Source organism: Mesoplodon bidens (assembly GCF_964165515.1).
Source record: "Mesoplodon bidens genome assembly, chromosome: 4".
NCBI classification, from domain to species: Eukaryota; Metazoa; Chordata; class Mammalia; order Artiodactyla; family Ziphiidae; genus Mesoplodon; species Mesoplodon bidens.
The window spans coordinates 96,301,344-96,328,421 of NC_138160.1; the positions used below are offsets into that span (position 1 = coordinate 96,301,344).

General features: G+C 40.1%; 1 protein-coding gene across 1 annotated transcript in view; it reads right to left on the minus strand.

Moving 5' to 3' along the window:
- The window catches only part of TMED7 (transmembrane p24 trafficking protein 7), a 143,405-nt gene extending 118,029 nt beyond the window's left edge, over window positions 1-25,376 (minus strand). Inside the window, exon 1 of the mRNA XM_081231110.1 lies at window positions 25,280-25,376. Coding sequence (XP_081087236.1) covers window positions 25,280-25,342 — 63 coding nt within the window. The 5' untranslated portion in view covers window positions 25,343-25,376. The remainder of the gene's footprint in view (window positions 1-25,279) is intronic.
- Between the last annotated feature and the right edge of the window lie 1,702 nt (window positions 25,377-27,078).

The following is a 27,078-nucleotide window of genomic DNA, read 5'->3' on the forward strand; positions in this document are numbered from 1 at the left end:
AGGAAAACCAAAAGAAACTGAATTTTAATTTCTCCATTAAAAAAAAACTGGGCTTCCCTGGTGGCGCAGTGGTTGAGAGTCCGCCTGCCGATGCAGGGGACGCGGGTTCATGCCCCGGTATGGGAAGATCCCGCGTGCTGTGGAGCAGCTGGGCCCGTGGGCCGTGGCCGCTGAGCCTGCGCGTCCGGAGCCTGTGCTCCGGCGGCGGGAGAGACCGCAGAAGTGAGAGGCCCATGTACCGCAAAAAAAAAAAAAAAAAAAAAAAAACCAAAAAACTTCAGAGTTCTTTTTTTAGCTACCCTGTATCCCTTTTCATTCTTTTTTTTTGTTTTACCTGTTAAACCAGTTTGCAGATAACTACTGGTCCCAGCACAAAGCTTGAATACTAAACTCCTATTAACTGCAGGAAAATTTAATTTTAGCGTGACCTTCCACTTTCAAGAAACCACATGTGAGAGAGAGATTATTTTAAAAATATCCCTTAAGATGTATAAACCATTTAACAAGAAACACATTTTTTAAAAAATAGAGGAATGAATTCTGGGTACCAAAAGTCTCTTTGCAGTGCCCCAGAAATCACAACGGCAACGAATAACTCTGTTTTTGCCGAGATTCACTCTGCCTACCTGTTTTCCTTCCATGTATCATTACTAAGGTGCAGCAATGTCTTAGCATGGTCCACAAATAGATGACGGAGGTCAGCCCCTGTCCTCAAGGCCACGTGTTATATGAGAAAACCACCACTTTTCCTCCACTTTCCGTGACTGCCCCTCCCTCTCCCCTCCTGGCACCTCCTTCCTTCTTGCAGAGGAAGAAGTTTCTCTCTTTCGACTCCTGGTTCCAGCCACGTCCTTTCTTCATCAGCTCTCTCCTCTCCTTCTGAACTTCTTCCCCTCCTCCTACCCCTTCCTTTCTGGCTAAACACCTGCACCTCCCTCCCCTGTTCGAAGAGATGCTTCTTGAGGCCGCGCTGTCACCTCAAGATACTCCTGTCGACGTTCTTTCCCTACCAGTCGCCCTGAACAAGGACTCTACAGCTGCTCCAACACAGCTTGCATGTGAATCACCTGGGGAACAGCGTTTGAAGGCAGATTCTGAGTAGGTAAGGACCTGAGAATCTGCATTTCTAATAAGCACCCAGGTGATATCCACACTGGAGGGCTCTCTGGTCAATGCGTTCACTCTTGACTGTTCACTTGTCCCTTACCAGCAAATGTCCCTTTCTTTCACCTCAATGAAGTAGTTCCTAAAAGTCACCACTGATCTTCTTACCCTCAAATCCAACAGCTCTTTCCTTTGTCCTTAGTGTCTTTCATCTGTACACAGTATCACTTATCACCAGTGGTCACCTGCCATCCTTCTCTCGAAATTTCTCCTCTTGGGCTCACTGCCATGATACTCCTTTGGCTCTTCTTCCACAGGCAACTCCAGTTTCCTCTGATTGTAGTTCTTCCTCCTCTTGCCACCTGAAGGAATCTAGTTACCACCCAGGTGATGATCTTCAAATTCAGTATTTGCTCTTTGGCTTATCTTTGTCTCTGTTCGTTCCCTCAGGAATTGTCCAATTTCATGACTTCAATGTGCATTTTTCAGACATGTATTGCTAATGGGACCTTTTCCCCAAATCACATTCCAACCTCCAACTAGCCATCAGTTATCTCCACCTGGACAAGCTGCTCACACCTGAAACTTAGGTTTTAAACCAAACTCAAGACCTAACTAATTTCTATGCCTCACTTTTCTATTCCTATGAATGGTGTCATTATTACTCCGGTCACACAAGCTCTCGACCTCTGAGTTATCCTTGGTTTTCCTGTCCCTTTATATTCCATCATTAACTCTGAGCCAGAAGGACAGGGAAGGCAGCTCACAGGATCCAGCAATGAGGGAGTTGAGGGCACTGGACTGGGAGATTTGCTAACCATATTTCCAGCTACAATTTAGCGACTCTTTTATGTCCTGATGATAAGTCTAGATACAGCTCAGCTAATCCACCAGCTTAAACTCCTGCCTGTTCTTCACCTCCCCCTTTCTACCTTCTCTTTTAATTTTCATTTGCATCCACATCTCCTATTTCCTTTTCATTCCTCTCTTATCTCCTTCTTTCTTTGTTCTTCTCTTTCTCTTCCATTGGTAATCAATCATACCTTTTAAAAGGAACCACATTCCCTTTACCTCTCCCAATTAGCACTCATTTAGTGAATAACATCTCTCCAATCCTACCCACTTCTCATCTACCTATCTCACATTTTGTTTCCTCACCATGCTCATTCTTGTCAGCCCTCTTAATCCTCAAACAGTTCCAGGAGAACAAAGACCATTCCTATGTTATTCATTATTTTATCTTGTGTCCCCCGGTGCCTGGCACTGAGTAGGTGCTCAGTAAGTGTTTGTTAAAGAAAGAAAGAAGGAGAGGAAAGAGGGAAGAGAGAGAAGATGATCCCCATTTTGTAGATAAGTAACTAAGGCTCCAAGAGATTAAGCCACTTGCCTACAGTCATACACTTAACTGTATGGAGACAGGTTGCTATGTTTGTTCTGTCTAAAGCTAAAGCCTGTATTAAGGACACTGCATTTCTGGGTCCCCAGCTCTGCATTAGGTGCCCCAGGAAGAGACAAATATGTATAAGACAAAGGCTCTGCCCCCAAGAAGTACACAATTTAGTAAGGGAGCTAAATATACAAATAACTGTAATATAAAGTAGGGTATAATCATGAGTTCACATTTTCTAAAAAGATTTGTTTCGTACCTGGTTTCTTGGTAAATACTTTTAGAGTGTGACAGAATTAAAAAGTTAGTAAACAGTGTTCAGATGGAAGGCTCTCCTCTTCCCTGGAGCCTTGTGTTTGACATTACTAAGAATAAGAGTCTTGAAATCCAAGCAAAAAAAAATGACTTTCCCTCACATGTCAGACCCAGAGGCCCAAGTTAATGGAGATTCCACTGTAGTTCCCAGCCTAAAACCAGATTCAAGGCACTTAGGAGCAAGTTTTAACTGCTGGTGCTGGCTGCCAAGAGCAGAAACAGTGTCATTTAAAGGTGCTGCCAGCTTACTGTCTTCTACAAGTTGGTACAAAAGAGGAAACTTCTCTTAGGCTTGGAAGAGAAAGAAAGCTAATTCTTTTTTTTTTTAAGCCTAGAGTAGATACACAATGTAGGTATCTCTTGTAATTTTTCATTTTCAGATGGTTTATCACAAAACTGTTTGGTCTTCAGAAGAAAAATTGGGCATGCCCTTCTGGATGCTTAGTGAACAGACTGGGTAGTATGCTCAAAATCATGCAAGCCTACAAGGGTAGAATGCCAATAGCAAACAAGTATGTATTATAGTGGGGTTAGTGTGGAATGCAGCTCTGGAATGCAGCAGTTTAATATCATAAGGGTAGCATTAGTCATGGACAAGTAGGTTCCATATGTGTTCCTTACATTTCTCAGTTTCCACCAGTTTGGGGTCAAAGATTTTCATAAACCAGACATTTCAAATCAGAGGGAATAAGGGTGTTGGTACACTTGGCTATCTATTTGAAAAAAAAAAAGTTAAATCATTGCCTTAACCTTCCATGAAAAAAAATATCAGGTGTGTTTAACAATTTAAGTAGGAACTTTCCTAGTGGCGCAGTGGTTAAGAATCGCCTGCCAGTGCAGGGGACATGGGTTTGATCCCTGGTCCAAGAAGATACCACATGCTGTGGAGTAACGAAGCCCGTGAGCCACAACTACTGAGCCCATGTGCTGTAACTACTGAAGCCTGCATGCCTAGAGCCTGTACTCCACAAGAGAAGCCACCGCAATGAGAAGCCTGTGCACTGCAACGAAAAGGAGCCCCCACTCGCCGCAACTAGAAAAAGCCCACGCACAACAATGAAGAGCCAATGTGGCCAAAAATAAATAAATTAATTATTTTTTTTAAAAAAGTTAAATACGTTTAAGTAAAATTTCAAACTATAAAAGTACTAGAAAAAGTGTGGAATAGGTGAATCATTTTCCACCTGTAGGGTAAATAAAGGTCTTTTAGCATGACACCAAAGGCAGAACCATGAAGCACAAGATTACATTTAAGTATACTTAAAAATGAAAAAAGAAGACTTTTATATTGCCAGAAAATGCAATGAAACAATGGCAAAATTAAAAACTAGAACATATTTAAAATATATGTGATAAGGAATTTACATTTCTATAGTCATTCAATTCAAAAAGGAGGAAATATATCCTTGCTATAAAGAGATAAGTAAAACAATTTTTTAAAAAGCTCCATAATTCCTCAGCTAACAGATTGCCAAAAATACACAAGAATCATCATATCTAGTTACAGCAAGCATATAGGAAAATGACCTCTCATACAGGATTAGTGAGAGAATAATTGCTACCATTTTTGTGAAGGATACTTTGGTAATTTGTACCACAAAACCTTCAAAATGGACCCAGAAATCCTACTCCTAGGAATTTATCCTAGAAAATTATTAGAAAAACACAAATCAATATATGTCCAAGACATTTATTGTGGCATTGTTTGTAACTGTGAAAAACTGAAATAATCTAGATGTTCAATCATGGAAGAGTTAAATATATTTTGATACAATCACACAGTAGAATATCCTGCTGCTATTAAAAAATCACAATCTGGATATGTTTTTCCTGACACAAAGTTATTTAAGATATGCTGTTAAGTGAAAAAAAAATCACATTACACAACTTGTATAATAATTTCTTTTTTAAAAAATGGATATCAAGTTTATATGTGGAATCTAAAAAAATGATACAAATGTACTTATTTACAAGACAGAAATAGACTCACAGACATAGAAAACAAACCTATGGTTACCAAAGGGGAAAGGGCCAGGAAGAATAAATTAGGAGTTTGGGATTAAAATATACACACTACTATATACAAAATAGATAACAAGGACCTACTATATAGCACAGGGAACTATACTCAATATCTTGTAATAACTTATAATGGAAGAGAATGTAAAAAAAGAGTATATATATATATAACTGAATCACTTTGCTATATACCTGAAACTAACAAACACAGCATTGTAAATCAACTATATTTCAATAAAAATTTAAAAAGAAAAATTAAATAAAAATTAAAAAGGATATCAGAAACACAACTTGTATGATAATTTGTTTTAAAATTATATAGATATATATGTATATATACACATATATGTGTGTGCTAATATATGAATATATATGTGTGTATGTATTAATATATACATACACATGCAGAGAGAGAGAGAGAGAGAGAGAGAGAGAGAGAAAATGAGCCAGATAGTAGCTAAGGGCCCCATTGGGGTTGAACTGGCTTTGAAGATCCCGTGAAAATTGTATTAGATTAACACCAACTTCAAGGCCTTTGAGAGTTCAACACCCTCCCCTGAAGTTTACTTCTTCATGTTTCCAACTGCCTCTGCACTTCTGTACCCCTGTGCACTGAAGCCTGATGTTTTAGATACCCTTATGAGTCAACCTCCCCAAGGTCCACAACCGGGATATCCTACCTCCCCCAGTTCTGAGGGGGCACAGTTTTCCACACCACTTACCCCTAATGCCTCATCTGGGGAGCTGGAGACCCCAGACCCTCCCCATAAACCAGCTCATGGATTTGGCCTTTGGAGTATTTAACAATAGAGATAGGGTTGAAGAGGCAAAAAGGATTCAGGTACAACAGCTAACAGCACAATTACTGGAGGCAGCCCTACCCCTGCACCACCTCAGGGTTACCCTCCCTTGCAAAGACCCGTGGTGAGGACAGGATCCAGGAAGCCTGCATCAGAGCCGCTGTCTCACTAAGAAAACAACTGTTTTAAGTGTGGCCAAGAGGGCCACTGGAAGAACAAATGCTCCCTGTATGGGAAAAGTCCACTGGGACCCTGCCCAACGTGCAGACAAGAGGGCCACTGGAAGTGGGACTGCCTCCAGTCCCAAAGGGGACTTGGGGACCCCAAACCAATGATGGCCTAGAGGACTGAAGATTGATGGGACCTGGGACCCTCCCCAGCTCCCAAAGGACACCTGGTCATTTCTCTGGTGGAGCCTCAGGTAACCCTTGATGTGGCAGATAGGAAAGTTATTTTCTTATTAGATATGGGAGCTGCCTACTCTGTGCTGACTGATTTCCCTGGACCCCTGTCCTCCCAAACCTGTATGATAATGGGGATGGATGGAAAACCCAAAACCAAGCAGTTCACCCCTCCCCTCAACTGCTTGCTAGGAAATTTTACCTTTGCACATCACTTTCTGCTCATGCCTGAGTGCACCCTCCCCTTTTTGGGAAGGGACTTGCTCACTAAATTCCAGACAATAGTCCAAGCTGGAGACCCTCACAGGGAAGAGAACCACCAAGAAAAACAATTGCTTTGGGCCGGAGGAGTCTACTCCAGTCCCAAGCCAGAAGAGGTCTCCATTCCACCCCATCTATGTTTTTATTTTTTTTTTCACATTTTTATTGGAGTATAAATGCTTTACAGTGTTGTGTTAGTTTCTGCTGTATAACAAAGTGAATCAGATCTATGTATACATATATCCCCATATCTCCTCCCTCTTGAGCCTCCCTCCCTCCCTCCCTATCCCACCCCTCTAGGATGCTACAAAACGTCCAGCTGATCTCCCTGTGCTATGCGGCTGCTTCCCACTAGCCATCCATCTTACATTTGGTAGTGTATATATGTCAGTGCCACTCTCTCACTTCATCCCAGCTTCCCCTTCACCCCCGTGCCCTCAAGTCCGTTCTCTACGTCTGAGTCTTTATTCCTGCCCTGCCACTAGGTTCATTGGTACCACCATATATATGTGTTAGCATACAGTATTTGTTTTTCTCTTTCTGACTTACTTCACTCTGTATGACAGACTCTAGGTCCATCCACCTCACTACAAATAACTCAATTTCGTTTCTTTTTATGGCTGAGTAATATTCCATTGTATATATGTTCCACATCTTCTTTATCCATTCATCAGTCGATGGACACTTAGGTTGTTTCCATGTCCTAGTATTGTAAATAGTGCTGCAATGAACATTGTGGTACATGATTCTTTTTGAATTATCATTTTCTCAGGGTATATGCCCAGTAGTGGGATGGCTGGGTCATACAGTTCTATTTGTAGTTTTTTAAGGAACCTCCATACTGTTCTCCATAGTGGCTGTATCAATTTACATTCCCACCAACAGTGCAAGATGGTTCCCTTTTCTCCACACCCTCTACAGCATTAACTGTCTGTAGACTTTTTGATGATGGCCATTCTGACTGGTGTGATGTGATACCTCATTGTAGTTTTGATTTGCATTTCTCTAATAATTAGTGATGTTGAGCAGTTTTTCATGTGCCTCTTAGCCATCTGTATGTCTTCTTTGGAGAAATATCTACTTAGGTCTTCTTCCCATTTTTGGCTTGGGTTGTTTGTTTTTTTGATATTGAGCTGTATGAGCAGTTTGTATATTTTGGAGATTAATCCTTTGTCCGTTGTTTCATTTGAAAATATTTTCTCCCATTCTGAGGGTTGTCTTTTCATCTTGTTTATGATTTCCTTTGCTGTGCAAAAGCTTTTAAGTTTCATTAGGTCCCATTTGTTTATTTTTGTTTTTATTTCCCTTACTCTAGGACGTGGGTCAAAAAGGATCTTGCTGTGATTTATGTCAGAGTGTTCTGCCTATGTTTTCCTCCAAGAGTTTTATAGTGTCTGGCCTTACATTTGGTTTTTAATCCATTTTGAGTTTATTTTTTTGTATGGTGTTAGGGTGTGTTCTAATTTCATTCTCTTATATGTATCTGTCCATTTTTCCCAGCACCACTGATTTAAGAGGCTGTCTTTTCTCCGTTGTATATTCTTGCCTCCTTTGTCAAAGATAAAGTGACCATGTGTGTGGGTTTATCTCTGGGCTTTCTATCCTGTTCCATTGATCTATATTTCTGTTTTTGTGCCAGTACCATACTGTCTTGATGACTGTAGCTTTGTAGTATAGTCTGAAGTCGGGGAGCCTGATTCCTCCAGCTCCGTTTTTCTTTCTTAAGATTGCTTTGGATATTCAGGGTCATTTTTGTTTCCATACAAATTGTAAAATTTCTTATTCTAGTTCTGTGAAAAATGCCATTGGTAATTTGATAGGGATTGCAAAGATTGCTTTGGGTAGTATAGTCATTTTCACAATATTGATTCTTCCAATCCAGGAGCATGGTATATCTCTCCATTTGTTTGTGTCATCTTTGATTTCTTTCATCAGTGTCTTATAGTTTTCTGAGTACAGGTCTTTTGCCTCCTTAGCTAGGTTTATTCCTAGGTATTTTATTCTTTTTGTTGTGATGGTAAATGGGATTGTTTCCTTAATTTCTCTTTCTGATCTTTCATTGTTTGTGTATAGGAATGCAAGAGATTTCTGTGCATTAATTCTGTACCCTGCAACTTTACCAAATTCATTGACTAGTTCTAGTAGACTTCTGGTGGCATCTTTAGGATTTTCTATGTATAGTATCATGTCATCAGCAAACAGTGACAGTTTTACTTCTTCTTTTCCAATTGTATTCCTTTTATTTCTTTTTCTTCTCTGATTGCTGTGGCTAGGACTTCCAAAACTATGTTGAATAACAGTGGCAAGAGTAGACATCCTTGTTTTGTTCCTGATGTTAGAGGAAATGCTTTCAGTTTTTCACCATTGAGAATGATGTTTGCTGTGGGTTTGTCGTATATGACTTTTATTATGTTGAGGTAGATTCCCTTTATGCCCACTTTCTGCAGCATTTTTATCATAAATGGATGTTGAATTTTTTCAAAAGCTTTTTCTGCATCTATTGAGATAATATGGTTTTTATTCTTTAATTTGTTAATATGGTGTATCACATTGATTATTTTGCATATATTGTTTTTATAAGGTTATTTATTCATTTATTTACTTTTTTTTGATGGTGTTGGGTCTTCATTGCTGCACGCGAGCTTTCTCTAGTTGCGGTGAGCAGGAGCTACTCTTTGTTGAGTTGCGCAGGCTTCTCATTGTGGTGGCTTCTCTTGTTGTGGAGCCTGGTCTCTAGGCACGAGGGCTTTAGTAGTTGTGGCACGCAGGCTCAGTAGTTGTGACACACGGGCTTAGTTGCTCCGTGGCATGTGGGATCTTCCCAGACTAGGGCTTGAACCCATGTCCCCTGCATTGGTAAGCAGATTCTTAACCACTCGCCACCAGGGAAGTCCCTCTTTTGCAAATATTGAAGAATACTTGCGTCCCTGGGATAAATCCCACTTGATCATGGTGTATGATCTTTTTAATGTGTTCTTGGATTCTGTTTGCTAGTATTTTGTTGAGGATTTTTGCATCTATTTTCATCAGTGATATTGGTCTGTAATTTTCTTTTTTTGTGATATCTTTGTCTAGTTTTGGTATCAGGGTGATGGTGGCCCCATAGAACGAGTTTGGGAGTGTTCCTCCCTCTGCAAATTTTTGGAACAGTTTGAGAAGAATAGGTGTTAACTCTTCTCTAAATGTTTGATAGAATTCACTTGTGAAGCCATCTGGCCTTGGACTTTAGTTTGTTGGAAGATTTTTAATTACAGTTTCAGTTTCATTACCTGTGATTGGTCTGTTTATATTTTCTAATTCTTCCTGGTTCAATCTTGGAAGGTTGTACCTTTCCAAGAAGTTGTTCATCTTCTTCCAGGTTGTCCATTTTATTGGCACATAGTTGCTTGTAATAGTCTCTTATGATCTTTTTTATTTCTGCAGTGTCAGTTGTAATCTCTCCTTTTTCATGTCTAATTTTATTGATTTGAGTCCTCTCCCTTTTTTTCTTGATGAGTCTGGCTAAAGGTTTATCAATTTTGTTTATCTACTCAAAGAACCAACTTTTAGTTTTATTGATCTTTGCTATTGTTTTCTTCATTTCTATTTCATTTATTTCTGCTCTGATCTTTATGATTTCTTTCCTTCTACTAACTTTGGATTTTCTTTGTTCTGCTTTTTCTAGTTGCTTTAGGTGTGAGGTTAGATTGAGATTTTTCTTGTTTCTCGAGGTGAGCTTGAATTGCTATGAACTTCCCTCTTAGAACTGCTTTTACTGCATTCCATAGGTTTTGGATCTCCGTGTTTTCATTGTCATTTGTTTCTAGGTATTTTTTTATTTCTTTTAAAATTTCTTCAGTGATTTCTTGGTTATTTAGCAGGGCACTGTTTAGCCTCCATGTATTTGTGTTTTTTACAGTTTTTTTTCCTGTAATTGATTTCTAATCTCATAGTATTGTGGTCAGAAAAGAAGCTTGATATGATTTCAATTTTCTTAAATTTTCCAAGACTTGATTTGTGACCCAAGATGTGATCTATTCTGGAGAATGTTCCATGTGCACTTGAGAATAAACTGTATTATTCTGTTTTTGAGTGGAATGTCCTAAAAAATATCAATTACATCTATCTGGTGTATTGTGTCATTTAAAGCTTGTGTTTCCTTATTTATTTTCTGTCTAGATGATCTATTAGTGTAAGTGGGTTGTTAAAGTCCTCCACTATTATTGTGTTACTGTCGATTTCTCCTTTTATGGCTGTTAGCATTTGCCTTATGTTTTGAGGTGTTCCTATGTAGGGTGCATAAATATTTATAATTGTTATGTTTTCTTCTTGGATGTATCTCTTGATCATTATGTAGTGTCCTTCCTTATTTCTTGTAACCGTCTTTATTTTAAAGTCTATTTTATCTGATATGAGTATTGCTCCAGATTTCTTGTGATTTGCATTTGCATGGAATATCTTTCTCTATCCCCTCACTTTCAGTTGTATGTCCCTATATCTGAAGTGAGTTTCTTGTAGACAGCATATATATGGGTTTTGTTTTTGTATCCATTAAGCCAGTCTGTCTCTTTTGGTTAGAGCACTTAATCCACTTACATTCAAGGTGATTATTGATAGGTATGTTCCTACTACCATTTTCTTAATTGATTTGGGTTTGTTTTTGTGGGTCTTTTTCTTCTCTTGTGTTTCCCACCTAGAGAGGCTCCTTTAGCATTTGTTGTAAAGCTGGTTGGGTAGTGCTGCATTCTCATAGCTTTGGCTTGTCTGTAAAGCTTTTGATTTCTCCAGCAAATCTGAATGAGATCCTTGCCAGGTAGAGTAATCTTGGATGTAGGTTTTTCCCTTTCATCACTTTAAATATGTCCTGCCACTCCCTTCTGGCTTGCAGAGTTTCTGCTGAAAGATCAGCTGTTAACCTTATGGGGATTCCCTTGTATGTTACTTGTTACTTTTCCCTTGCTGCTTTTAATATTTATTCTTTGTATATAATTTTTGATAGTTTAATTAATATGTGTCTCAGCATGTCTCTCTTTGGGTTTATCCTCTATGGGACTCTGCACTTCCTGGACTTGATTGACTATTTCCTTTCCCATGTTAGGGAAGTTTTTGACTATAATCTCTTCAAATATTTTTCAGACCCTTTCTTTTTCTCTTCTTCTGGGACCCCTGTAATTCAAATATTGGTGTGCTTAATGTTGTTCCAGAGGTCTCTGAGACTGTCCTCAATTCTTTTCATTCTTTTTTCTTTATTCCACTCCCCAGCACTTATTTCCACCGTTTTATCTTACAGCTCCCTTATCCATTCTGCCTCAGTTATTCTGCAGTTAATTCCTTCTAGAGTATTTTTAATTTCAGTTATTGTGTTGCTCATCAGTTTGTTTGCTTTTTAGTTCTTTAAGATCCTTGTTTCTTGTGTTTTCTCCATTCTGTTTCTGAGATTTTGGATCATCTTTACTATCATTACTCTGAATTCTTTTTCAGGTAGCTTGCCTATTTCATCTTCATTTATTTGGTCTTGTAGGTTTTCACCTTGCTCCTTCATCTGCAACATATTTTTTTTGTCTTTTCCTTTTTGTTTTTGTTTTTTTTGGATGGGTGGGGCTGTATTCCCGTCTTACTGCTTTTTTGGCCTGAGGCGTCCAGCACTGGAGTTTGCAGGCAGTTGGATAGAGCCGGGTCTTCGTGCTGAGATGAGGACCTCTGGGAGGCCTCACTTCAATTAATATTCCCTGGGGTCTGCGGTCCTTTGTTAGTCCAGTGGTTTGGACTCAGCGCTCCCACCACAGGAGCTCAGGCCCGACCTCTGGCCTGGGAACCACAATCTCACAAGCCTCGTGATGTGGCAAAAAAAAGAAAAAGGAAGGAAGAAAAGAAGCAGTACAGTAACAAAGAATAAAAGATAAAATAAAATTAGAGAGATTAAAAAATATATTAGGAAAAATAAAAATATAATTGAAACAATTGCAACAAGGTAAAACAAAACCACAACAGAAAAAAGAAAAAAAAGGGGGGGGGGAACAAGCCTAAAGGAGCAGAACAATAACAAAGTATAAAGAATAAAATAAAATTAGAAACATAAAAGATTTATTAGAAAAAATAAAAATATAAATGAGTCAACAACAACAAGGTAAAACAGAACCCCAACGTAAAAAATGAAGAAAAAAAAAAAAGGCCTTGCTTATGGGGGAGTGGAGTTTAGGCAGGGGGTGGATCTTAGGCAGGGACGGGGTCTCTGCTTAGGACCTGCATGGAAGGAGAGCCCGCAGGTCGCAACTACTGAGCCCATGAGCCACAACTAGACAGAAACTAATGCGCTGCAAGGAAGAGCCCACACGCTGCAATGAAAGACCCTGCAATGCCGCAATAAAGATTCCGCGTGCCACAGCTAAGACCTGACACAGCCAAATAAATAAATAAATAAATATTTTCTTTTAAAGAGAGAACAAAGTTTTCTTGGAATGCTGCTTTTGATAACAGATTGTATGAGTTTCTTTACCTTTAAGTGACCATATTTACTTTTGAGATCTCTTGTAACCTTGGTTAAAAACAATAAGTATTGTCTCATAGTGACCTATGATCTTTTTTTTTTAAGTAGGTAACTTATTTATCTATTTATTTATTTTACTTATTTTTGGCTGCACTGGGTCTTCTTTGCTGTGCACGGGCTTTCTGTAGTTGCGGCGAGCGGGGGCTACTCTTCGTTGCAGTGTGCGGGATTCTCATTGTGGTGGCTTCTCTTGTTGTGGAGCATGGGCTCTAGGCATGCAGGCTTCAGTAGTTGCAGTGTGTGGGCTCTAGAGCACAGGCTCAATAGTTGTGGCACATGGGCTTAGTTGCATGTGGGGTCTTCCTGGACCAGGGATCGAACCCATGTCCCCTGCATTGGCAGGCGGATTCTTAACCACTGCACTAACAGGGAAGTCTGTGACCTATGATCTTATTTGATCAAATGTTTTGAAACTTTTTGACAAACTTCCCAAATATCAAATTTTAATTAAAATTCTTTTGATCTCCAGCTAACTTTGGGATACTTTAGAGGGCCCCTAAAGTATCTCAAAGAGAAATATTTAACTAGAATTATATAATATGTTAAGTTAAATGCAGTCATTTGTAATTCTGGTTATTGTAACCAAGTTTCTTTACTGATTACACTATAATCAGATGTTTAATCATGCCTTTTAAGTCTTTTGTCATTTATAGTTATTCTTGTACTCTGATGCTGTTATGCTTCATCATCAAGGAGATTCATAGAAAGGCTATGGAAGCAGTTACAACCAGTTCCACATCAAGACGATGACTATGCAAGGATTCCAGCCCATAATGATTCAAAACAAGAGCTGTCCTGCCCCTGGGCCCCCTAGATCAGGCATCCAGAGATTTTACTCCCTGACAGGCAGGGTCGATGCCCCTACTCAGCCCTGAAGCAGCTACAGAAGACAGACCTTCGCCCCTCAGCTTCCCATAATATTATGGGAGTAAAATCTCTGAGGGGGCAATGAGACAGGAAGGGGGCAGGGCACAACACTTAAAAGAATGACATAGCCAGAGGACAAGACATAAACTGATTAGAAACAAATAGGTCCAAGACAGCGGATGAGTCAACTTCCACTAGACCTTGAGCCTCAGTATACGCTCATTGTAACACATCAGAAAGCTAAATGACACACCCATAGGCGCCATTACAGTTCCAAGGCAAACCACAAAAGGTCAAAAAAGTGGGCAATGGCCCAACACCTGGAAATCCCCACCTCTTCCCCAAAATAGCTGGAACACACCTCCCACTCATTAGCCTATGAAATTACCCACTCCTATAAAAACTGAAAACTCCATACCCTGGTGCCACTCTCACCTTCCAAGATGGCCCACACTCTGTCTATGGGATGTATTTCTCCCTGAATAAACCTTTCTCTTTAAAAAAAAAAAAAGCTAATGTGGTTTGGAGCAAAGTATTGAATAAGTACATAAGATAAGAGGTCAGAGAGATTATAGGATAGAGATGGTGTGGGTTCCCGTAGACTACTGTCATTTACTGGGTGAGATGGGAAGCCATTGGAAGGTTTTGCTAATTATAATCATCCTAGAGTTATTGATTTTATTATAGAGCTAAGAAGAAAGGAAATATTTTTCATAACCATGTCACCACCCTGGTCCCTGTAGACGTCTGAGTTTGCAATTCCTGTGACAGTTCATTGGAATATCATAATACAGGACAAAATATCTGGCTTTCTCCACCCTGATAGTCAGCCATATTGACTAACTTTCAGGGATATGCCACATTTGGTGGTCTCCTGTCTCTAGCCTTTGGAGCTTCAACCACACCACTGTGCTCTCTCACCCCTTGTAGCATGCATTTCTCTTCCTTTGCTTGTCATCTCCTAGCCCAGGGGTCCCCAACCCCCGGGCCGTGGACCAGTACCAGTCCACAGCCTGTTAGGAACCCAGCGGCAGAGCAGGAGGTGAGCAGCCGGCAAGTGAGTGAAGCTTCAACTGCCGCTCCCCATTGTTCGCATTACGGCCTGAACCATCCCTCCCCCCCGCCCCGCCCACCAGTCCGTGGAAAAACTGTCTTCCATGAAACCAGTCCCTGCTGCCAAAAAGGTTGGGGACCACTGCCCTAGCCCCCTCATCACCTGGGGTCTTCCCTAATCCCCTTTGCCAAAGCCACCACTCTGGAGGCTCCATCCAGGCACATATTCTAGGTCCTCAACCTGGAGCTGCCCAAATTCAGGACTCATATCACTGAGAGCAAAACTTACCATCACTTGAAAAGCAACTTGTAACACCCTGAAATTTACTCAGCAAACACAGGGCACAGGTAAACTCTACAAATGGAGCCTATATTTGAAATGCACTTTGAGATTAGAGGAAGCAGTTTCACTTCTAAATCCAAAGCAAACTTTTCTGAAATTAATTCTCCAATTAGGAAAAACTTTTATATTCACTCAGGAGATAGAGACTAGGGACTTAGCCTAAAGAATTACATATGATTTCAGAAAAGAAAGAAATGTGGCCCAAAGTAGCTTGCAGAATGCAATGTGAAAAAGGTAAGTCAGTCAATGTAAATTTGCTCCTCAATTAATATCCCCAGTTACAAATGACAACTCAAACTTATGTGACTAGTTGATGGAACCAGCTGACACAGGAATCCACATATCTACCTTGGTTATAGAACTTTCTGGAGCTCAGTTATTTCAAAATATTTGGAAACTGAGGGTGCATCAAAAGGGTTAAAAGATTATGACTGGAAGCTAGACTGGGTGCATTTCTCCCTATTCCTTCCTCCAGGTATAGCCAATCCCTGTATGTATATTGTATATAAAACAAACATAAGAACACTCTGAAAGATTGAGAGAAGACAGACCAGCCAGGGACCTTGGAACCTTAGAAACAACATGGCAGTGAATTCTCTGGGTTTTCTTTTGCCTTATATATTCTGGACTGGGTGCGGAAGTAGCCTGGAACCCAGAAACACCAACAGACACAGACAAAAATGGAACAAGAAAAGCCTATTCTCTTTAGCCAAAGTCCTGTTCTCTCTACCTAAAGCCTGTTCTCTCTACTAGGTCAGCCCAGCAAGACAGAAAATTTTTGACAAAAACCACCCAACTCCAGCCCAACACTATGGGGAAAACTAACCCCACCCTGTCAGCAAAGGTCCAGTGGGGAGCTTAGATTTCCACACTCACCCAGCTATAATGAAGTGCCTTTTCCTCCTCCTAGGGGTATCAAAAGAGACTGAACTGGGAACCTAGCAGCATCTTCCCCTGCCAGTGTGATGTTGGAGGAGGCCTGCCAAAATAGAAGATTTAAATAAGATCCAGAGTCTTACAACATAATACCCAAAATGTCCAGATGCAATTAAAAAAAATCACTGTATAACAAAAACCAGGAAAATCTCAACTTGAATAAGAAATGTCAATTAAAAAAAATACCAATACTGAGATGACACAGATGTTGTTAGAATTATCTGACAAGGATTTTAAAACAGCTGTCATAAAATTACTTCAACAAGATTTACAAACATACTTGAAACAAATGGGGAAAAAAGTCTTATCAAAAAACAAACAAACAAAAAGAGGAAGAAGACATAAAGAAAAACCAAAAGGAAATTTTAGAGGTGAAGAATACAATAATCAAAATAAAAACCTCAATTGATGGGTTCAACAGCACGATGAAGAGGAAAGAGGAAGGAAACTGAACTGGAAGATAGAACAATGAAATTACCTAATGTGTACAGAGAGAGAATAAACTAGAAAACAGAGCCTCAGGCATCTATGGGACCATAACAAAAGTTCTAACATTTGTGTCACTGAAGTCCTAGAAAGAGAGGAGAAAAAAGATGGGAAAAAAAAATTCAAAGAAATAATGGCTGAAATTTTTCTGAAATTTGGCAAGAGACATAAATGTACACATTCAAGAAGCTAAAGGAATTTCAAATAGGATAAACCTAAAGAAATCCCCACCAAGATATCATAACCAAACTTCTAAAAACTAAAGATAAGTAAAAACCTTGAAAAAACCATAGAGAAACAACACCTCACCAATAAGAGAAAAACTATTTGATATTAGATTTCTTATCAGAAACCATGGAAGCTGGAAGGACATGGTTCACATTTGTCAAGTGCTAAAAGGACTGTCAACCCAAAATCCTATATTCAGTAAAAATATCCTTCAGAAATGAAGGGGAAATCAAGATTATTCTCAGATGAAAGAAAACTAAGAGACTCTGTCACCAGCAAAACCACCCTTTAAAATGGCTACAGGAAGTTCTTGAAACAGAAAAGAAATAATAGAAGAAGGAATCTTGGAACATCAGAAGGGAAGGAAGAACAACAGAAATAGTAAAAATATGGGTAAAATACAATAGACTCTCCTCTTGAGTTCCTAAATTATGTTTGACCATTGAAGCAAATGGTTTTCAATGTTTATAGAGGAAATATTTCAACTATTATATTATGAATAGGAGATAGTAAAGGGACTTAAAAGGAAATAAGTTTTTTACACTCCATTTGAACTGGTAAAATGTTGACACCAATAGACTATGATAATGATATCACTTATATGTGGAATCTAAAAAATAAAACAAACTAGTGAATATAACAAAAAAGAAGCAGACTCACAGATATGGAGAACAAACTAGTAGTTACCAGTGGGGAGAGGGAAGGGGAGAGTGGCCAGATAGGACTAGGGGATTAACTACTATGTGTAAAGTAAATAAGCTACAAGGATATATTGTACAGCACAGGGAATATAGCCAATATTTTATAATAACTTTAAGTGAAGTATAACCTTTAGAAATTGTGAATCACTATGTTGCATACCTGAAACATATATAATATTGTACACCAACTATACTTCAAAAAAGAATAATATAAAAAATAGACTGATAATTTATGTGTGTATAATGTGATAACCAGAACAACCACAAAAAAACCTATACAGAAAGCTACATTAAAAAATGCTAGATATATCAAAATGGAATTTCAAAAAATGTCCAGGTAACTTACAGAAAGGCAGGAAAAAGAAAACAGAAATTTAAAAAAAACAGGGAAAAAACTATATAAAAAATGAAATGGCTTATTTAAGCCCTAATGTATTAATACATTTTTTAAAATGATTATGGATGGACTGGGTACCATCCCATATTCCTCAGAATCCTATTATTTTGCACTCTAAACCTGAAGGCTTGCATTTTCAAATACACCCAGAATGGTTAAAGTCATATTTTCCCCCACGATTTTCCATTCCTTTGACTCATTACAAGCTTTAAAATGTTATTCAAATCACAGACCTTAGAAACTAAAGCAGTAATCAGTTGGGTAGGGTTTACAATTACCTAAAGCTATGATATAATATTCAGCACTTCTTCCAAACCAAGGCTTTCCAAATATTTCAGAATTAAATTAAGCCTTTCTTTTTCTACCCGACCTCTGCCCCTTAACTAAAAGTGAGGACAATGCTATAAAGTTACCAGGAAGAGGTACTCCAGCTGGCTGTATGACACTGACATATGTTGTGATTGGAAACAGAAGGAAAGAATCTGACACAAGTCCATCAATGGTACAAGGCTTATCTTTTCTTTCTTTCTGTCATCCCCAAGGTTTGTGAGCTAATTCTCCTTTTATGTAAAAAGGAATTACATCTACCCTAAGGATTAAACAAGTTTGGTAAATGTGAATGTATCTAATAAAGAACAAAGTAAACAGGAGGCACTTAATATGAGTTTTCCTTCTTCCATCTCAGTTTTCTGTTGGGCGGACAAATCTAGAAATCTTTAGAATGGAGCTCTACCATATATTTTCATGTTTTCTTTTTAAATTTTTTTGTGACTCAGAGTACAATCCTGATATACAGATCACTCGGAGAAGAAATTAGTACAGTATTTATTCATGCTGATGACATCACTCATCTGTAGGGTGACCACTGAATCTATGATCCTATCTGGAACACTTTTGAGAATGAAACAGGACACTATTAACATATTACTCCAGGATGCCAGGATTTTCATGGAAAAATCAGGATGTATAGTCACAGATCAGAGATTCAGCTGTGACCCAAGTGCTAAATCACAAAGGCAGCAGAGCAGCCAAAATGAAGACCCCAAAATGAAGATTCCCCATGTTCGCTCGAGGTCATGCATGGCCTTTATGGGAAAACTCCAATAGCTCTCAGCAGAGCCCATTTATTCTTATTTTACACCTAGTTTATTAAGATTTCTTTTCCAGTTTCTAATTCACAAGGATGTTCACTACAAGACATGACAGCTGATAGAAAGGCAGCAAGGGAGGCACTATAACCATGAATAAAACACATAGGATACTCAACAGCATAGCAGTTTAGGAATGGAGACAGACAGTTACACCCCTCAACAGACAGGAAATAGCTATATTACAGAACGGTGCCAGCAGTCATGTTCACAATGTTGACCCTGAGTCAATAAGGAAAGTTTGACTCACGTTCAAATTACATTGTTTAAGACATTAGTGAAGACTGAGCTGCATTCCATCTAAAACATTTTTGAAATTTTGTTTTCCAGTGAATACATGTTTAACTCTTTGCAACTCAACCAACTAGAAAATGTAATAGGAGCCTTCGCTTAAACCCCAGCTGGGCCTGACCTAGGGCTTAGAGCTAGGTGAGCATGACAAGAAAGGCCCATGGAGAGGACTCCAGGGTTCCTGGAGAAGAAACTCACCTAAAGAAAAGCGAGGGACTTCCCTGGTGGTGCAATGGTTAAGAGTCTGCCTGCCAGTGCAGGGGACATGGGTTCGAGCCCTGGTCCGGGAAGATCCCATGGAGCAACTAAGCCCGTGCAGCACAACTACTGAGCCTGCACTCTAGAGCCCACGAGCCACAACTACTGAGCCCACGCACCACAACTACAGAAGCCTGCGCACCTAGAGCCCGCACCCTGCAACTAAGAGTAGCACCTGTTCGCTGCAACTAGAGAAAGCCTACACGCACCAATGAAGACCCAGTGCAGCCAAAAAACCCCAAAAAACAAAAAAAAGAAAGGAAAAGGAGCACCTACAAAAGAAGGTGCAGGAGAGTGGTGACTGAACGAGAGAGGGGGCATTCTGAGAAACTGTGGCTCTTACTGCCCTCTGGCCCACGTCCTCTCTTCCTCTGTGTTTCTTCACTGCCGCCTACCTGCAGGCCTGTGAAGTGTGCCCCAGGCAGTGGAGTACTACCAGCCATTCCCTGGTAGCTGAAAGCAGAGTGTGTGGGCAACACATGAGACCCTCCAGGGGTTTGGAAAAGGCCAGAAACCCCACAGTAGTGGGTAGAAGGCACAGCCAGTGAAATCATGAGCTACTCCAATGTACTCCAGACGGATAGGGCCTGAGACACATGGATCTCGACCCCTTTGGGGATCTGGATAGCTGAGAGTTTTACTGCGCATTGTCAAATGGATCCTACTTCCTCTATGCTAGCGTTTTTCTTGTTTTTATTTTTATTTTTTGGCCACACCTTGTGGTAGCTTAGTTCCCCAACCAGGGATTAAACCTGCACTGCCGACAGTGAAAGCACGGAGTTCCGACCACTGGACAGCCAGGGAATTCCCGCTATTGTTTTTCACATGGGTAACACTTGAAGATTTTGCACATAAACTTTTTTTCTGATGATAAAAGGAACATATCTACAACTACCTGATATAAAACTAATATCACAGCATCAACTGTGAAGTAAAAAGAAAATATAAATATATTATATATGAATGTGTATGTATACACATATATGTATATATGTATGTGTATATATTGATATGTATATGTATGTACATATATGTATATGTGTATGTATGTATGTAATGTTACTCTCTTAAGTAATGTGGGGAAATGCAGAAAGATAAAAGTGGAGCAAATAACTGAAAGAAATAAAAATAGAGATAACGGGGTCTGAAAAGCTGGTTACAGTGTTCTGAATCTATAAGTGAATTTTCTAGTACATGCACTTGTGTGATTGTATGTGCATGTTCAGTTTTTTGTATCTCACTAAAAGGGAAGTTATTTGGTGAATAATGTCTTTGGAGACTGAGATGCTAACAAAACTGTTATAATGTGGATAAATTTTGCTTAAATCCTCATCCTGGAACCTTAGATAAGGTTTATTTTTCTACAAAGCTGTTCTTTCTTGAATAAATTATTAAAATATCTCCTCAGGTAAATTGGTTCTCATTCAAATATTGAAAATGAATGTATAGTGTGTGTGTGTGTATGTGTATGAACACACACTAGTTCTGGGGTTAATTTTAAATATAAGAGACTGATTTGGAATATGATTAATTTATTTTGAATGATTAAGAGATAATTTTAAACAAAATACACGTGCCATTTAATACAGTAGTGCACAATACTGGGATTCAAAGATAGTCCAAAAATGACACCCTTCTTCTCCTTGAGTTTTGAAATAAAATTTAAAAGAAACAGATGTCAATATTTTCAGTGTTTACAACAAAGGGTATAGATCTTTACTATAAAATAGATTTACCAAATACCACATCAAACAAAAAGGGAAAAGAGAAGAGGCAATGCACAAAGGAAGAAGTAGAAATGGACAACAATCCCTGGTGGCGCAGTGGTTAAGAATCCTCCTGCCGGGACTTCCCTGGTGGTCCAGTGGTTAAGACTCCAAGCTTCCACTACAGGGAGCATGGGTTTGATCCCTGGTCAGGGAGCTAAGATCCCATATGCCATATGATGTGGCCAAAAAAATAAATAAATAAAAGGAACCCTTCTCTAGAGCGAGCACTCACCCATCCCACTGATTTATCACTTTAGCAAGCCTGGATTAAAAAAAAAAGAAAAGAAAAGAATCCTCCTGCCAATGCAGGGGACACAAGTTCGAGCCCTGGTCTGGAAATGTCCCACATGCCGTGGAGCAACTAAACCCGTGCGCCACAACTACTGAGCCTGCACTCTAGAGCCCGCGAGCCACAGCTACTAAGCCCACGTGCCACAACTACTGAAGCCCATGCGCCTAGAGCCTGTGCTGCGCAACAAGAGAACCCACCGCAATGAGAAAACCGCACACCACAACAAAGAGTAACCCTTGTTCGCCACAACTAGAGAAAGCCCGTGGTGCAGTGAAGACCCAACACAGCCAAAAGTAAATTAATTAATTAAAAAAAAGAAGTTGACAACAGCCTATAAAGCCTTTTCTGTACTATAAATTTTAAAGTAAATAAGTAAAATAAGGTTTTCCCCCCTCCTTTTTATTGGAAGGGAAGGAGGGGCTTCCAAGTCGAAAAGATGTTTAAAAAAATGTCTAAAGCCACAAAAGTTGGTAAAACTGTTTAGACACAGACTATATCACATGAGTGCACAGGAACATGCAAGGGCTCAACAATGTGTGATCTCTACCAGCCAGACCCGAGACGAGCTCAACATTCATTCACAGGAAGTAGTTAATAAACCATATCACCACTGATAAAGTAGATTTACAATGAGGCCAATCTGTGCTCACTCATAAGCACTGAGATTAATGACATGTTGTTAGGGAACAAAAAAACAAACCCAAAGAAAACCCAACCAGATATGTGATCCAATTACCACCTCTGTTACTGATAAAACCGATGCTGGAGAAGGGGGCTTGTATCTGTGGATAGAAAAGCTTCCTGGTATAGGAAATGGAATTAGCCCCTCTCCCAATAGCACTGGCAGGGCTGTCCTCTGCACGTGGAGGAGGAAGGCACATACATGTTCTCTCTGGGCAGCTCACTCTTGGAAGGGACAGAAAATGAAGAGTCTATGCTATCCTTGCCCATTGTCTCCTTCCAAACTCATGGCTTTCTCATGGTGGAGAAAGTGTTACCTAATGAACATGCTTCACATGGAAGTATTTCGCAAACATATACTCTAGTTTTGTGTTCTATTAACCATTAATCCTGGGGCACAGCCTCCCCCTTGCGGGAAAATATCAGCAGTCTGCCAGTAACATCCCGTGTGCTCTCACCATGAGCGCTTCCCAATACCAATGCCTTCCCCTTTGAATAGCATCCTGGAACGACTGGTGGGAGTTTTGATTTTGCCTCCAGAGGCTCAAAAATGTATCAGAGCAATACACTAGGTGGATTAGGGTCAAAGCCACTTTCTACCCAATTATGAAAGTTGGCTACCTCTTTTGTATCCCATCACAAATCCTGAGCAGCCTCACTGTCCAACATAGTTTGTTACAGGTTCACCATGACAGTAAATGATAACATTAAGATAGTTCAACAAAAAATTGTCAACATAGAAATATGAACAGAAACTCCTTTTCATTCTCAAAGAGCAATGGGGGTCCGTAAACTAAGCCCTGGTTACAAAGTGAATCTAAAGTCACTATGGTCAAAAGAAATGAAAAGTCCAGAAACAATTTCCCTTGCTTTTCAGAGTTAAAATACAAAGACATTAATGTTCAAAATGCACCCTTCTCAATATCTTATCTTGCTCAGTTTTGATAGAGGGATTCTCCATCTTGGGTAAAGTTGTGATTCTTGCAGCAGCTATAGCTTAAGCTGCCTCATACCATAATTAATGTTGTTCATAAAAAGTGGATTACTTAATGCCAAATCTTTACTAACCACCCTGGAAAAAAGTCCAGAGTTAAATGTTAGTAGGACATACAAGATTATCATAGCATGGCCCACAGCTACCAAATTTAGAAAATGACCCAATCCCCAGTACCTTGGGCAGTTAGCCCAGAACAAAATTATATTCCGAGAACTCAGTACTTAGTCCAAACCAAAAGGAGTTGGCAAGACCACAGCAGAGATTCAGTGGCATTGCGAGAAGGGGCACCACCTTGTTTTGAGCTGTGCCAGTGTGTCAGCGTTTATGTCAGTTGTCCAGAGACCATGACCTGGGAACTTTAAATCAATTGGGAAACATCTCTTGGTAAGAGATTATTTTTAGAACTATGAATTTTCTAGATTGGAAGAGAAATCCACCTATGCATACTGTCTTTTCTCGGAGAAGGGCATTTAAGATATTGCTGCTTTGAGCAAAGTCTAGAAATTTGACCTAGTGGCATCCCCAGTCTTATTTGAGGGGACTTTCCTTCTCACCCAGTGTATTTAACATTTCCTAAGTTTCCATTTAGCCTTTGAACCCCATGTTTCTAGTGTTAAAAGATATTTTCAAAAGAAGCAAAATCATAACTCACATACAGATATAAAATGAACTTACGATAAAGATTTTATTTAACTCACTGATTAAATGGAAGAGCCAGGCAACTGGTTCAAAGGAGAAATCAAAGAAGCACAAATTCTTATGGAGTAAGGAATATTGAAATGAATGTGCAAATAGATACAAAATTGGCTTTCGCACAGGATGGCGGTAAGTGTTGTCCCTCCATAGAAGGAATCATTTCTGTGTCTGTAGACAATTATTTTGCATTGCCATCAGTTATTTTCAACTTACAAAGCTGTAAAATATCTCCACAGAATCAGAATTGGATAACCACAAAAGGTGTGTGTTAGTCTAGATGGGACATGGTTACATAGTTTTCAATCAGAGTACAGGTTGTACCTCACTAGCACGCCAATACTGATTTGAATGTAGGCCCCAGTTCGTTACATAGCATTTACGTTCTTGTGTGAGCAGGCCTTTCCCCTCTTTGGCTATAGAGGCTGTTTCTACTATCTCTTGCTGTGGGTTCACTAGTCCTAAAAACCCTGCTTTCGAATCTGAGCCTTATTAAGATCACATGGTGGAGAGTGATTTCTGAATCTGTGCACAAGTCCTGTGACCCCCAAATTAGCTCCTTGACAGCTCACTTCTTTGGTCTGGAGGCAGAATGGAGTTGAGACAGCTCAGCTAATGCTCCCCACCAAGGTCTGGCACTCATACTTGAAACGCTCTGCAACACACACACACACACACACACACACACACACACACACACACAGCAGCTGCACTGCATTTTAAAGCAGCAAAAGAACGCTGCTTTAAAAGTATATCCAAAAAAATCTCTTTTCCCTGTAAGTGGATGATTGCCTCAGCTCCTCTGCTATTAATCCCTCTGAAGCCCACTGGTATTGCAGGAAGCCCAGAAGGCTGAAGCACGTGTGCCTGTGTAATCCAAGAAATGAGTTGCAGCCTACACATCAAAGCCACCACTTGGGGACAGTACCTCTGTGGAGGACAGCAAGGCCAGGGTAGGCTTGCTCGCCAGCCCCTCATGGCTATCTGCTGAGGCCAGCCATGGATCCCCTACATTTACTGGGTCCTCCTCTATAAAAGACAGCCACTGGCCTGTGAATAAAGCCTCATAAGCAGCCGTAACCAGCAAGTTCAAAATACTGAGTGGCCCAAGGGAAAGAGACTCTGGTGCAGGCTACAGCAGTTAAAAGTACAGCTGTGCAGACTGCACTAAACCACCATGGTCAAAAATCTGTGCGACGTGGCCACACCTAAACCTTCCATTTTAGACTGCCATTTTGCCACCCAAATTTATTCTACTCCTTATCTACTTCTCCAGGTGTGTTGCAAGTGCCCCCAAAGCCCAGCACTCCCCTGGATTCAACTCACCCCTCCATACTGCAGTTCCAAGAGGACCAGGCAAGGAAGGGGTGAGTCCCTGCAGCCCAGCATCCACCGTACTCTTCAGCTGGGGAGGCAGGAAGGGAGGGGGTGGAGAGTGGCCAAAAGCACCAGGGCTAAATGCTACCCTGTCATATCCCTCACAGGAAATACAGAGTCAGAAATAACTACTCAGCTAACACAAATCATTGCTTAAGATGCATGTCTGTTTCATGTATCATCAAGACAGAACAAAGAACTGTCCTTTAAGCCATTTCACACCATCTAATGTAAGATACATCCCAATTAGAAAGAAATTAAAATTGGAGAGAGAAAAACAGTGAGTCTTAGAATCAATGAAGTACAGCAATAATAGTAACAAGGGCTAAAATTTGGGTGCAGTTCCTATGTGCCAGGCACTGTCTTAACTCTTTATTTGTATTGTCTCATTCAACCCTCACAAGAGCTTCATGAAAGCAGATGTTATTAGTATTATTATCCCCATTTTACAGAAGGAAATGGAAGTAGTGAGTTAATAACTTGCCCAAGGCCACATAGGTATTAGATAGTGGAGCCAAACATTTGAGTCTAAATCCCTACTCCTGCATTATTGTAGCTCATTTGGAAATTACAGAAAATATACAGAAGCAAGAAAAAAGTCACTTGTCACCCTACTGATGAAAGACAACATCACAGATTTGACACTGTTCCTTCCAGTAATAAAAATAACAATATATCTTCTATGAGGTTTTTAATGATCAGTATTTTTGAAGCAATTGTTTGTATAGTAACAAAATGGAACCATTAATAAATATCACCCTGAAATTTCTGTCCAAAATTTTAGAATAAATCTACTATGAGTCCTTTTTTTTTTTTTTCTGTGGTACGTGGACCTCTCACTGTTGTGGCCTCTCCCGTTGCAGAGCACAGGCTCCGGACGCGCAGGCTCAGCAGCCACGGCTCACGGGCCCAGCCGCTCTGCAGCATCAGATCTTCCCGGACTAAGGCACGAACCTGTGTCCCCTGCAACGGCAGGTGGACTCTCAACCACTGCGCCACCAGGGAAGCCCTACTATGAGTCCTTTGAACTACAAAATCTTTGGTGGGCATCCCAGCCAATCCTTTCCTTGCTTTGTCCCTTACTGGGTTAATCCAAGCTTTCCCAGGGTTTGCCCCCTTTCTATATGGTGCCAACAGAGTCACCAGTAATGTGTTTCTTGTGCCAGTGCCAAATGCCTCTTTTAGACCCTGGACACTGTAACATGATTCTGCTGAATTCTTGCAGAAAATGATCACAGACCCCTTGAAACGCCATATGGCCAGCAACCAGATGTCATCATAAAAGCATGACTTAGATTTCTGGGCAGCCAGCAGCCTCAGAGGACAAAGCTCCTCCAAGGCCCTGGAGCTCTTGCAACACCACTAACTGGTTGGAATGGGTATCTCCAGGTCAGAGAACCCATCTCAGGGGGGTGTCTGAAACTTGAGCATGCAAGTTGGGCTTAAAAGCTTGTGCAAAACAAAGTTGAAGATTTCACCTGTGCCTAAGACATCAACCATTCACACAGCCAGCAAACCCAGACCAATGGAACGAGATTAACAATATTCTACAGAAACAATTTGAAAGCATCATGCCGCGATATAGTTCCCCTTAAACCACACAGAAGGAAATAGCACAGTGCCTTATACTGTTAGGGCCTCCAAAGACCCCATACGTGATTGGGAATGGTTTTGTATAGAAATAGACTCTGGGCTGGTATAGGTTTTCTCCAACTATGCAGCAGGTGAGAGGGATTTGCTGTTTCTTA